The sequence below is a fragment of the Kogia breviceps genome, chromosome 3 (genome assembly GCF_026419965.1).
Source record: "Kogia breviceps isolate mKogBre1 chromosome 3, mKogBre1 haplotype 1, whole genome shotgun sequence".
Taxonomy (NCBI): Eukaryota; Metazoa; Chordata; class Mammalia; order Artiodactyla; family Physeteridae; genus Kogia; species Kogia breviceps.
Genome location: NC_081312.1, coordinates 2569580 through 2583205, shown reverse-complemented (window position 1 = coordinate 2583205; position 13626 = coordinate 2569580). Strand labels below are relative to the sequence as shown.

Here is a 13626-nt window from a genome sequence, read left to right as displayed (position 1 = left end):
GGTTACCATGAGCAGCCCACAGTTAACTTCACACCCAGTGGTGAAAGGCAAAGCTCCCTGCTCTGAGCAGGAACAAGACCAGGGTGCTGCTTTCACTGCCGCTATGTGACCCTGTGCTTCAAGTTCCAGCCAGGGCAAGAAAAAATGGCATCCAAGTTGGAAAAGAAGAAGTAAAAGCATCTCTCTTCACAGCTGACATGACTCTGTATAGATAGAAAATCCTAAAGAACTCCACAAAGAACAAATTCAACAAAGTTGCAGGGTACGTGATCAACAGACAAAAATCAGTTGTTTCTATACATCAGCAATGAACAATGTGAAAAAGAAATTAAGAAAACAATTCCATTTACAATAGCATCCAAAAGGATAAAATACAGCTAGGAATAAATTTAACCAAGAAGGTGAAAGATTTGTATACTGAGACTATAAAACATTGCTGAAAGAAATGAAAGACCACCTAAATAAACAGAAAGGCATCCTATGTTCATGGATTGGAAGACTATTGTAAAGATAGCAATACTCCCCAAAATGATCAACCTAGAGATTCAATTCAGTCTTTACTGAAATTCCAATGGATTTTGGGGGGAAGGGGCAGAAATGGAAAAGCCAATCCTCAAATTCATATAGAATTGCAAAGGACTCGGAATAGTGAAAACAATACTAAGAAAAAGTGGGAGGACTCACACTTCCCAAACTTACTACTTCAAAATGTACAACAAAGCAACAGTAATCAAATACAGCGTGGTAGTATTAATATAAAAACCAATGCAATAGAATTGAGAGTCCAGAAATGTATTTATCAACCTGTGGTCAACAGATTTTTAACAAGGGTGCCAAGACCATTCCATGGGGGAAGGAACAAATGGTGCTGGATATTCACCTGCAAAAGAATTAAACTAGACCCTAGGGGCTTCCCTGGTGGCGCAGTGGTTGAGAATCCGCCTGCCGATGCAGGAGACACGGGTTCGTGCCCTGGTCCGGGAAGATCCCACATGCCGCGGAGCGGCTGGGCCCGTGAGCCATGGCTGCTGAGCCTGCGCTTCCGCAGCCTGTGCTCCGCAATGGGAGAGGCCACAACAGTGAGAGGCCCGCATACCGCAAAAAAACAACAACAACAACAACAAAAAAAAAACTAGACCCCTACCTCACACCACACACAAAAACTAGCTCAAAATGTAAAAAAGACCTAAACAAAAGCTAAAACCATAAAACTCTTAAGAAGAAAACAGGACTAAATCTTCATAACCTTGAATTTGGCAATGGATTCTTAGATATAACATTAAAAGCATGAGCAACAAAATAAAAACATAGAAAAACTGGACTTCACCAAAATTAGAAACTTTTGTACACTGAAAGACAGAATTGTGAAAAGACAATCCAAAGAACGTGAAAAAAATATTTGCAAATCACATATCTGATAAGGGTCTGGTATCCTTTTTTGGCTGTGCCACACCACACAACTTATGGGATCTTAGTTCCCAGACCAGGGATGGAACCCGGGCCACAGCAATGAAAATGCCAAGTCCCAACCACTGGACCGCCAGGGAATTCCCTATCCATATCATATAAAAATCTCTTACAACCCAACAACAAAAACACAAATAATCCAATTTAAAAATGGGCAGAAGACTTGAATAGACGTTTCTCCAAAGAAGGTATACAAATGGCCAATAAGCCCATGAAAAAGATGCTCAACATCACTAATCATTAGGGAAATGCAAACCAAACCACAATGAGATACTTCACACCTGCTAGGATGGCTACTGAAAAATAATTTTCTTGCAAGAAAAAAGTAAGTGTTGGCAAAGATGTGGACTCAACCCTTGTACACTGCTGGTGGGAATGTAAAATGGTACAGCTGCTGTGGTTCCTCAAAAAGTTAAAAGTAGAGCCACCATATGACCCAGCAATTCCACTCCTAGGTACATACCCCAAAGAAGTGAAAACATGTACTCAAACAAATACATGTATACAGATGTTCCTAGTGCACTATTCGTAACAACCAATGAGTACATGAGATGTGGTCCATCTACCCACTGGACTATTTGGCAATAAAAAGAAACAACTTACTGACACACATGCTACAACATGGATGAACCTTGAAAACATGATGCTGAGTGAAAGAAGCCAGACACAAAAGGCCACGTACTGTCTGATTCATTCCACTTATATGAAATACCCAGAACAGGCAAATCCATAGATTGTTAAGACTGGTGGTAGCCAGGAGCTGGGGGGAGGCAGGAATTGAGGAGAAACTGCTCAGTGGGTGGGGGTTTTATCTTGCAGTGAAGGGAGTGTTCTGAGTAGACAGAGCTGGTGGTTGTACAACACTGTGAATGTACTAAACAGCCACTGAATTGCTGACTTATTTAATTTTCGGCTGCATTGGGTCTTTGTTGCTGCGTGCAGGCTTTCTGCACACAGGCTTTCTCTAGTTGCAGCAAGCGGGGGCTACTTTTCGTTGCGGTGCGTGGGCTTCTCGTTGCGGAACAGAGGCTCTAGGCACACGGGCTTCAGCAGTTGTGGCACGTGGGCCCAGTAGTTGTGGCTCACGGGCTTAGCTGCCCCACGGAATGTGGGATCTTCCTGGACCAGGGACTGAACCCGTGTCCCCTGCATTGGCAGGTGGATCCTTAACCATTGAACCACTAGGGAAGTCCGAACTGTTGACTTTTAAATGGTTACTTTCGGTTGTGTGCATTTCACTTAAACAAACTTAAAAAGAGGAATAAAGAGGTCAGTACAGGACAAACAGATGCCATGTGCCTCAGGATGCAACACCCCAAGAAGGACACCACGTCCTGTGTGCCGTACTCTATCCTGGGACACACAACCCGAATCTCAAAAGACAAGGCAATGTCAGACACCCAAACCGAGGATGTTCTAGAAAATAAAAGATGTGTGCTCTGCCAGGCAGGCTGAGGGCCGTTCCAGAGTAAAGGGACCAAAGAGATGAGGCAGCTGAATGCCACGCACGCTTGGGGACTGGCTCCTGCAGCAGCAGAGATGCTTAAGGACATGATGGGGACACGCGGGTGGCTTCATCAGTGTGGCAGCTGTACTGTGGTCACGTGAGGGGACAGCCTTGCCCTCAGACAAAGGGCACGACGTGGGCAGTCAGGAAAAAAGTGTGCGTGTGTGTGCGCGCACTCATACACACTTGTTTGTTGGTCCCTGGGAGAACCGGGCGGTGGGGAAACAGGTGCGGGGACTTTTCACTGTTTACCCAATTGAAAAAAATCCGACAAGCCTTGACTGAGGAACGTTTTGCCAAAAAACCGCACTTTTTGTAAACAAACTGCACAGTAGACTGAAGACTAAAGAGACGCGCCTACTAAACGCAGCACGTGGCCCTGGCTGGGTTCTAGGTTTAGGAACAGAACGTCACCAGGCAGCAGGGAGATGCCCTCCCGAGGGAGATGCGGGAAAAGTACTTAGGGGTGGGTAATACTGCAACTTACTTTCTGCTGGTTCCTCCCCAAAAACCCAAATGGGGAAAATGGGTTACGTAGAGCTTATGTGGGTTATTCACTCTACTATTCTTACAACTTTCCTGGAAGTCTGAAATTTTTCAAAACAGATAGTTGCAGGGAAAAAAAATAAGAAAAAAATCCCCAGAAGACCTACCTCTCTAGCCATCAACCTCAGGCCCTTTAAAGGGAGGCCTATGAAACCTTCCAGGAAAAGAAAACCCCTGTATGATGGCAACTAAGAGATCCGGATTTCCTAAGCCAGAGTTGAGGCTGGTGCAGCCCTGAAGACAGCTGAAAGAGCAGCTCAGAAAAGAAGGCACAGATAACCTCACTGATAAACACAGATGGAAAAACTGGCATCAAAGTGTTCACCAACTGAATCTCTCACTGTCCCACGTTAAGAGGATTATATTTTATGCACAATGGCAACAAGAACCTTGGAATGCTTAAGAATTAACTTATTACCCACCAACACGCACAACCTGCAAGAGGGAGAGACGTGCAGTGTCCCTACACAGGGAAGGTCGGGATGGTGAGCAGCCCCCAAATGAATCTACAAATCCAACACAACCCCTGCGAAAAGCTCAACACAATTTTCACTTTTTTAGATTATCATGGAGACAACAAGCTCCATAATCTAAAAAAATTTTTAATTTATTTTTGGCTGCGTTGGGTCTCTGTTGCTGCATGTGGGCTTTCTCTAGTTGCGGCATGTGGGCTTCTCACTGCAGTGGCTACTCTGTTGTGGAGCAGGGGCTCTAGGTGCACAGGCTTCAGTAGTTGTGGCTCGCGGGTTCTAGAGCACAAGCTCAGTAGTTGTGGTGCACGGACTTAGTTGCTCCACAGCATGTGTGATCTTCCCGGACCAGGGCTCAAACCCGTGGCAGGCGGATTCTTAACCACTGCGCCACCAGGGAAGCCCCTAAAAAGATTTTAAAATTTATTTGAAGGAGAAGCTAAGAAAGTGTTTTGGAAAGTGGGAATGAAGAGATGTGCTCTACCGGCTCTCAGGTTATAGGTGGTGCAGCAGAGGCTCCAGGAATAGAGACACGTAAACAAAGGAATTTAACAAATAAAGGGTAACACTTCAAGTTGGAAGTAAGTAAGTGGTGCAGGGCCAGCGTGTCACGTACCTTAGAAAGAAAGCAGCTCAGGTCCTTGCGCGCACACACATACACGCTAAGACACACACACTCACTCTCACACCCCCTCGCAGACACTTTCACGACGTAATGACAAACAAAACCCTACCAAGCTCTCAGACTACAAGAGAATGTTTATCTTAATTAAAAAGCTAAAGACTCGACTACGAGAATTAAAAATTTCTGTTATGAAATTAATTACAATTAAAGACAAAATTAAAAAATCAGCGATAAGGGGAAAAATACCTGCAACAGATTAACACCCACAATCTACGAAGAGTTTCTATAAGCGAGTAAGAGGAAAGCATGGTGACTCTACGAAGAGTTTCTATGAACGAGTAAGAGGAAAGCATGGTGACTCAAGAGAAGACAGGTAAAGGGTGCAAAGGTGGACCCAGAGGAAGAAGCAGCCGATCCACAGCTGAAAAGCCGGCCAAGCCAGGAAGGTGAGGACCATGTGGAGCGAAGCCCTTCTGGTTTCCGCTGTCAGCTCAGCAGCCCCTGTGAGTACGTGCTGTCGGTGCCAGGGCTCTTAGAACAGCCAGTGCACCCAGCCCCTCTCCTCCTTCCCACGAAAGTGCTGCTGGGGCACAGCCCTCAGGCTGCCATCCCTCCCATCCTCCTCCCCCACCACACACACAGGGAACCAAGGACACTGCCACCAGGAGCTGGGTCTGAAAGCCCAAGAACACTTGAGCCAGGGACGCCCCCACCTGGCCCCCCACACTCTGATCCCAGGGGGCTGTCAGAGGAGGAGAGGGCAAGACGCATGAGGCCACCTGTGCTTTAAAAGGAACGTGCCTACTGATGTGTTACAGCCACGTGCATAAAACTACATGGAAGAGTCTAGGTGGGAGAAGCCTTCCTGCGCTTTTCACAGGAGGGCTTTCATCTCTCAGTTGTGCACGGTGACGCCCACCCGCAGTCAGTGCCCAGGAGGAGAGCCGGGCCCCAGCAGCTCCCTTGGCCCACCTCCTGAGCTCTTGGCGGCATCCTCCCAGGGCTGGCCCAGCCTCGGGCAGCCACGGCTGGGGGCAACGGACCAGGTGACTCGGGAGCAGGGCCTGGAAGGAGGCCCGGCATCAGGCCGCAGAGGCCTTGGTCTCCCTGAGGCCTGAGTCTCCCTGAGGTCATGACCTGGAGGCGAGAATCCACATCTTTCTCCCAACACACTCACAGCCACAGGGTCCACGTCCTCCCTCCTCCCGGCCTTGGCTCAGCCTGAGCAGTCATGGGTGGGGAGCTCCGGGGGGCTGGGGACCACTGAGGCCCTACGTGGCCGCTCCAGGGGTGATGGAGTCTCCTTCTCCAAGAACAGCTGCTTCGGGTCTCCTGCACGTGTGGAGCTGCAGACCCCAGTCCTTGTCCCTTATAACTGGGCAAGTCTTACCTCTTTGTCAAAGTCCTGGTCGGGATCAGACATACTCCTTAGAGGCATAGCCACACCGGGCTCAGATCCACCTACAGAACACAGGCAGCCAACGATCACCTTGGAGAAAACAGTTCAGAGACGAACTGAGGAGTCCCAGCACCCAGGCCCCGCCCTGGGCGCCCCCGGTACCTGATGAGGGCCACGAGATGTAGGGCTTGTTCCTGGGCGGAGGCTGGCGGGACAGGCTGGCGGGAGCAGGGCCAGGCCTCTCCTCCTGGGAGGGGGGCACGGCGCTCTGGGCAGAGAGAACAGCATGTCAGCATGTGAGCACGCCCGGAGGGAGCACGGCCGGGCCCCGGGCAGAGAGCGCAGGCCAAGTGCAAAGTCTGCAGCACGATCAGGCCAGGGCCCTGGGCCTCGACAGGCAAAACGGCCTGGGGAGGGCCTGTGCACAGTGGCATCGGGTCAGTTTTGAGCTAAGAAATTGGCAATAGTGGCTTCAGGCCAAGTCAAATTCTACAGAAAACACATCTTTTAAGTAAAAAAAAAAAAAAAAAAAAAACACCCACAAAGTATGCTACCTGCCCATACTCAGATGTTTTAGCAGTCACTGTTGACAGCTATTTCTCACAAACCCCCTAACAGACTGAGATGGTGACAGACACCTCAGGAGCCACAAGGGAGCCGGGGTGTGGGGAGGGCAGGGGACAGCACCCGCAGGCTCACCAGAGGCAGGTCCATGAGCACCTGCATCCCGTCGCCTGGGCCCATGTGGGCCACGTGGTTGAAGTTGGTGGGGTTGGAGATCATCTTGGATCTCAGCTCTGGGTCTCTGAGCATCTCTCTGGGGGAAGGAAACACGTGAGGTTCAGGAAGGCGTCAGGGTTCTCTGGGCCCTGCACAGCCCCCAGCCAGGCTCCTACCGCCGCTGCTGCAGCCTCTCCTCCTCCGGCACCTTGAACACAAACCGCCTTTTGCTTCTGGTCCGCAGCATCTGCTTCCTGCTGTTGTCAGAGGTGTCGGGCACGTTGAGAGCCGCCCCTGCAGGACAAGGAAAGGCCGCTGTGGCTCCGTGGGGCCGGGGGGGAGGGCCACACGGCCGCCGACTCCCAGGCAGGCCCCCTCCAGCCCCCGTCCTCTGCTCCCCCATGAGAAGGGCTCACCGGAGAACTTGCTCTTGAAGTAGATCAGGCGGGGAGGTTCGCAATTGAGGAGGTTGAGGCTGCCCTCTGAGTTCAGTGGCCGGATCTGCGTTGGAAACCAGAGAGGGAGGCTGGCTGCTGGGGCGGCGGCGGGGGGGGGGGGGGGCGGGGGAGGGGCCGGGCACCGCCGGGCCTTACCCTGCGCAGGCCGACCGTCTGGACCCACTCCATGGTGCGAACGTCGAAGACATCCACGCCATACTCGCTGTAGACCGTGACGTGCGCGGGGCTGCAACCTGGCGCACACGGAGCAGAGCAGTGAGGTCAGGGCCCCCCGTGCCGGGGGCCGCCCGCCCTGCGTGGGGTGCAACGGCCCAGGCCGCAGGGGCCCTGCCCCTCACTCTAGAGGGAACCTTCACTTCAAGGTTCAGACAAACACAACGGACGTCTGAACACTTTACCTCCACCCCTGAAACTCAACAGCATCTCAATACCATCGCATAGGTTCTGAAGCTGATCTGTTTAAACACCTGGCTTCCCCTTTAGCTTTCTTACACAACTACTGCACAAGCCTGTCACTTCAGGCTCAACACATCTGAAATCCAGGCAGGGGCCCAATGTCCTGTTTCTTAAGGCAAATCCCTTCTTTCAGAGATGCCAAAGGGTCAGATTTCTGGGTAAATATTTAAAATCTCCACCCAGAGACTACTGCTGGGCTCTGGGCAAGGGTGCTGGCTTACTCTGGAGCTGCTTTCAGGCAGCCCTCCTGTAATTCGGTCTGAACACACACGCAGTAAAACAACAATTATTCTCCCGCGATGAGCTGGGGAGTTGGTGCTGTCTTTCCCCTTCCCTGCTAAGGGACGGGACATCGTCAGGTCGTGATGGAAAACCTTCCCAGCGAACCAGACGTGTGAGACCGAGGACTGGTGGCCCTGCGGCACCCGAAGTTTAAGGGGCCTTTCCCACGTTTAGGACAGCGGTAAAAAAATATCTGAACTATCTGAGAGCGAGTGAGCAGCGGTGGAGGCTGCATCCCGCCATCCCGCAAGGGGAGGCACAAGGCTGGGGTCCCAGCATGCTGTCGTCACACGGCCTCGCCCGGGCCGGCATGCAGAGCTGGCAGGTGGCTCTGGCGCAGCCCCGGCTCCTGCTCCTTCTACCTTCCAGGGCTAATCTTCCTCATATTACGCTTAACTGAAGAAGAATTTCTAAAAAACGTCTGCTACGCTGCTATTACAGATTCCAAATGGGCTCTCCGATCACACCTGTTCTTTTGAACACAAAAAAGAAAATACAACAGGGTTTAGGAAACAGACAAAAGATGCTGCAACCAGTCACCAAACTGTCCCAAAAGTGACATCTCTGACAAACCGTGAGGCCGCCTTTTTGAGTGCCACATGCGAAAAAGATGGTCAGAGAAACCAGAGGGCCCTGAAGTAACTCAGAGGACCTTCCCCCACATGGGGGCTTCTGGGGCAGCTCTTCTTACTTGTGAGCACGTGGGGCTTCATCTGCAGGGAGCCAGGAGAGATCTGCGCGTACGACTTACTGATAAAGTGATAAACTGAGATGTCCAGTCTAAAGAGAACATGGGCCGTGAAGTCTGACAGATCCGAGTGTGAAGCCAGCCCCTGCTGTGTGGTTTGTGCAGGTCACCTCATCTCCTGGCCCTCAGGGCCCTCCTCAGCAGGATGGGACAGATTAACGCCCCCCCGCCCCCCGAGTAACAGGAGAGGGCGGCAAGAACGCAGGCATGCTCGGACGGGGCTCGGGACGAGCAGGCAACACGTTTAGTGCTCCATCCTCAAAGTTACTGCATTACTTTTTGCCAGCCCTGAAGCGGACTTGGCATCTGTGCTGTGCACGGAGGTGAAACCAGAGAGCACAAAGGCAGAGAGAGAGCTAGAATCAGAGAACGAAGGAACCTCGGCGTCCCCGCCAGGTCACTGACGGTCAAGATTACAGAGCACGGCACTCGGTGACCTGCATCCTGTCAGACGTTACCGGGTGGTCTTGAGGCCACTCCTGCACTGGCCGCCCGTGAAGACGAGTGGGCACGGCAGGGAGAGACCAGGAGGAGAAGCGCCAGGGCCAGGCCTCGGCCCCTCCTGCCGGCTCTGGCTGCCCGCACTGCACCCAGGCCCTGGCCAAGGGCTCACGAGGCCGGGACACGTCCAGCGAGCCTCCACCGGCTGAAGGTGGGCAGCTCCCCTCACGGGCCGGGCTCCTGGGCCCAGCGCCTTGGCTGTTCTGCCAGCTTGGTGAAGCCGGCAACGAGGCAGCCACTAGACTGTACCTTTGGGTAATTAAGGAAACACCGAACTCCCACCCCCTCGACCCCAGCCCCCCCCAGCTTGAAATCAACATGTGCCCTGTGGCTGCCTACTGACTCCTCGCCCCCCGGCCTTCGGGTGTCACGGTGCACCCCACCTGCTATACTCTATATCGAGGGGGTAGAATTTGAGGTTTAGGGTCTTCAAAAAGTGCTCGGCCAGCAGGCCCTGCAGGAAGCGCCCCCCGTGGAGCGCGGACTGCAGGGCCTCGCGCCCAGCGCTGTCCCCCACGCAGAAGGACACGTAACTGAGCCGATTAAGCAACAATTGTTCTCCAGAGCAGCTCCGACCCCTCGGAACAGTATTTGTCCCAAGAGGAACTCTGACCTGGACCTCAGAACTGGGTACTTCCTGGTCACTGTAAACCTTTAGCTTGTTTCCATCACCGTGTAAGTTTATACATCATCACGAAGAACATCTTTTAAAACGTAAAACAGCGCAGGTCCTGTCTTCCCTTGGCCTCGCCTTCCCCCAGGGAGGCCAGCCGTCTCTGTCGGGCTCCTGGGCTGAGGGGCGCCCGCAGGGCCCGTGAGAGAGGAGGGCAAGCCCACTCCAACGGGCCCGGGCCGTGGCAGTGGGACCACCCTGCCCCCCGCAGCGAGCCGCAGGGCCGCCTCTCCCGACTCCTCGGCTAAGGGAGCTAGAGGACAAACCAAAGCAAATAGGACACATGCTGACCGGTGATGCGACAGTGGCAACGGGGTATGGCAACAGAAAACATATACATACTACAGGCAACGGGCGCCGCAGGCCACATGAGCTCCTGCGTGCGTGACCTCCGACCTTGTGGGTCCACGTACAGTCCCATGTGGCTGAAGCAAAGCAGGTACTCCTCACTTTTGAGCTCCACAGCACAAAGGGCATCAAAAGACTGCTGTGAGAGGAACGCAAGCGAGGGGTCATTGGGATTTACCAGGGTTAGAGCCTGCCCATCTCCCTGGGTGCTCAACAGAGAGAACCCGGAAGGGTAGCCAACACAGAGCTTGTCCTTGACCACGGCCATCCACTGTACATTGCCAGGAGCCACAAGCTCGCTGAACTTCCTGTGGAAAGGCTTAGTTCTCTGGATCTCATAGCAAAGGACCAGCCGCTTCACCGCCACGAACAGGCAGGTGGGGCCGCTCTTCTTCAGCGTCCCGGTCGCCATGAGCTGGCAGCCTTTTGTCTCCGGAAGCTTGATGTCCACGCTGCTCTCCGCGCCGTCGAAGGAGGACCACGGGCACAGGTGGACGTGGTGGCTCCGGCCGCAGAGGAGGACGGCGGCTCTCTCTCTGGGGGCAAGCTCGATCTGGTACACTTTCTTATAGTCGGCCACACGGACGATCACTGCGGGATGGGGGCGAGAGCGTGAGGCCAGGGCCTCTGCTCGCGGCCCACCAGGAGCGCCCCCTCCTCGTCATCTCACACACACCGCTGGCGCCAGGGTCCTGGCTGGGAGGTGCCAAGGGCAGTGAGGCTCTGTGTGGGTGGATCTGGACGCCCTTCCAGCTCATCCCTGAACCCAGGAACCACGTTTGGAAAACAAAAAAACCCCTCACTGGATCCTTGGGTAAACTCGCTGAAGGCTCCCACCCGTTCACTGGGCCCCCAGTCCAACTCAGGACCCTCGATACCCTAACTGGGGCAGGGCCTGCACTCGGGCTCTGAGCGAGAGCCGGGGGTCTGGACCCCGAGGGACAAACAGCCACCATCCCAAGGCCACACGCGTCCCCTTCTGCCACTGTGCCGGTGTGCCGCGGCCCCAGGCTCGCCAGGAAGGGACCACGGCCACCTCGGGGCAACTCCCTGTTCCTTGGGGGAGACGCCCAGAGCTGGGCCCAGGGAGGTGAAGTGAGGAGACTTGGGGGTACTTTTGCTTTTTCTTCTGGGAAGAATGAAAGGTCAAAATTTGAAGCAAAGGAGGGCGAGTTCTGCTAAGGCCTCGGTACACCCAGGAATTAAGGAAGCATTTCCCTTCCTGGGAAGCTCTCCCTGCCCCGACCCCCTGCTCAGTCCTCTCCCTGAAGGGCCTAATATACACGGCAGTCAGCTCACCACCAGCCCTCGAGGGTGGTCTCTGCGTTTCACTGGACCCGTCGGGTGGCCCCCACCCCCGCCCACAGCCTTCGGGGCTGGGGGACACGAGACAGTCACTGACCATCTGTGTTATTTGTGGCGCGCGTTCTTCTCAGCCGCTGGCCTTTCCCTTTCTTTATAAAGCTCTCTGACGCGGTGACTTACTGCTCTCACCCAGGGGATCCGTCGTAACCCTACACGTTGCTCCACCGACCCCGCGCACGGGGCGCCAAGCAGGCATCCCGAGCGCCCAGCTCACTCACCGTCCCGGGTCACCTCTACGACGTAGAGCCCTTCCTCGAGGCCGATGGCGATCCTGTCCCCGTCTGCGAACAACGTAAAGCGTCAGTACCGGCGCGCGGGCCGTCTGCTTCCAAAGCGGCGGAGAAACTACCAGTTCAAACGGGCCACACTGCTGAGCCCGCAGGCGGCCGGGACGTGGAGAAACGCACCCAGGATGGCGGCCGTGAGGACGGCCTTGATGAGGGGCAGCGAGCTGTCGTAGGCCTCCTGTGGCACGTGCACCACCAGGTTCCTCAGGCGGTTCTTGTGGAGGATGGCCTGCAGGCCTTCCAGGATCCCCACCCACTTCCTCTTTTCATTCTCATTTTCCGTCAGAATGAGCAGCGAGCTGGTCTTAGAAGGTGTACCTAAGAGAGAGGCCGTCACCTTCACGACAGAAAACAAAACAGACAGAGAAGAGCCATAAGACAACCGGACACACCGAACCAACGCCACGCGGCCTGCAGGGGTGAGGGCGGGGGCTGCTGCCTGGAGAGCTCGCCTCCGCAGGCCACCAGGGTTCTGGTCCAGCCGCCTGCGGGCCGCGACAGCCCGGCTCTCACACGGTGCCTGCAGCCCGGCCTCGTCAGAGCTCAGGTGACTCGGCTCTGGCCAGAACCGTGGTTCACTGTTCACTCAAAAGCCACCTTCTTGAATGCTCTGATCACAACTGAGAAACACACTCTCAGAACACGTCGAGGAACAACAGGATCTCCCCCTGTGGGCGCTCCCCAAACACTTACTGGGACACAGGACAGCCTTAGTTGCTACAAATCATCCTTTAGGCACGCGATGATGGGAATTTTCTGTATTGTATACAGAGACAGTTTCTGAAGAGATGTGATTTAACAGAAAGTGATCCACAGACTTGGTTTTGTGGTCAACCAAATTTCTCTGTACTTATAATAAAAATTCCCAGTGGATGGGGATCCACAATCTTCTAGAAGCTTCCTGATGCCACAGCATCTAACACTAGCTCAGCAGGGGACACTCCAACTCAGCCAGCAAGACCGCTGATAAGCAATGTCTACTGATTTTTTTCCCGGCTTTGCTCCAGTTAATGGCCAACAAGTCCTCAGGAGGGAGGCTAAAGGGTCCATTTCATCTACAGCCAACCGTGTGTCGGCCTCCAGCATCTAGTGCACCGGACTGGAGCAGCCAGGACAGAGACCGAGGAGGGAGGACGGAGCGGGAGGGCCTGACGCTGGGGAGACAGGGCTCTGCCGTGTGCAGAGAGGGTCTGTTACCCAGGACGGGGAGGGGGACAGGGACACGGGACACATCGACAGGTGTGAAGGATCTGGAGAAACGGGAGGTCTGCTCTGGGTGTGCGCGAGCCCCTTGCTACAAGACAAGGAAATGCTCACAACAGTCCTTTTATTTTAACCACATGGATTTTTTCTTTTTTTTTTTTTTTTTTTTTTGTGGCTGCACCACGTGGCATTCGGGATCTTAGCCCCCCGACCAGGGATTGAACCCGTGCCCCCTGCAGGGGAACTGCGGAGTCTTAACCACTGGACCACTGGACCGCCAGGGAAGTCCCCCTATGGACTTTTTATCATTAAAAAAATTGGAAAGAAAACATACCCTGAATATACATGGAATATCTCGGCGTGAAGCGTGTATGACGTCTGAAGCCAGGACTGAGCTCACAGAGAACTCTTCATCTCTGGTAAGAAATAACACATTCAGAATATCAGAAAAGAGACATGCACACAGGACCCTGTCCTCCACCTTTTAGGAACGTTATGAGAAAGGATACTTTGGGGACTGTTTTCTAGAATACAAGGGAGGCTCCTCGCCTCCACCAGGCTAAGAAAACGC

The 13626-nt window shown here is 53.7% G+C and overlaps 1 protein-coding gene across 2 annotated transcripts in view; it reads right to left on the bottom strand.

Annotated features, from left to right (window-relative positions):
- CDC42BPB (CDC42 binding protein kinase beta) overlaps nucleotides 1-13626 on the bottom strand; it is a 110641-nt gene that overhangs the window by 1695 nt on the left and 95320 nt on the right. The window contains exons 27-36 of one of the 2 annotated variants that reach the window (XR_010839371.1): nucleotides 13390-13471; nucleotides 11973-12189; nucleotides 11784-11846; nucleotides 10379-10791; nucleotides 7328-7425; nucleotides 7151-7235; nucleotides 6911-7028; nucleotides 6714-6831; nucleotides 6177-6282; nucleotides 6006-6076 (exon numbers count right to left, since the gene is read on the bottom strand). Coding sequence is in view for 1 of the 2 variants with exons in the window: in XM_059058195.2 (XP_058914178.2) it covers nucleotides 6006-6076; nucleotides 6177-6282; nucleotides 6714-6831; nucleotides 6911-7028; nucleotides 7151-7235; nucleotides 7328-7425; nucleotides 10195-10791; nucleotides 11784-11846; nucleotides 11973-12189; nucleotides 13390-13471 (1555 nt within the window). In the remaining variant the exon portion in view is untranslated. Of the gene's footprint in view, nucleotides 1-6005; nucleotides 6077-6176; nucleotides 6283-6713; nucleotides 6832-6910; nucleotides 7029-7150; nucleotides 7236-7327; nucleotides 7426-10194; nucleotides 10792-11783; nucleotides 11847-11972; nucleotides 12190-13389; nucleotides 13472-13626 lie in introns of both variants that reach the window. The other variant, XM_059058195.2, reaches the window with a different exon arrangement.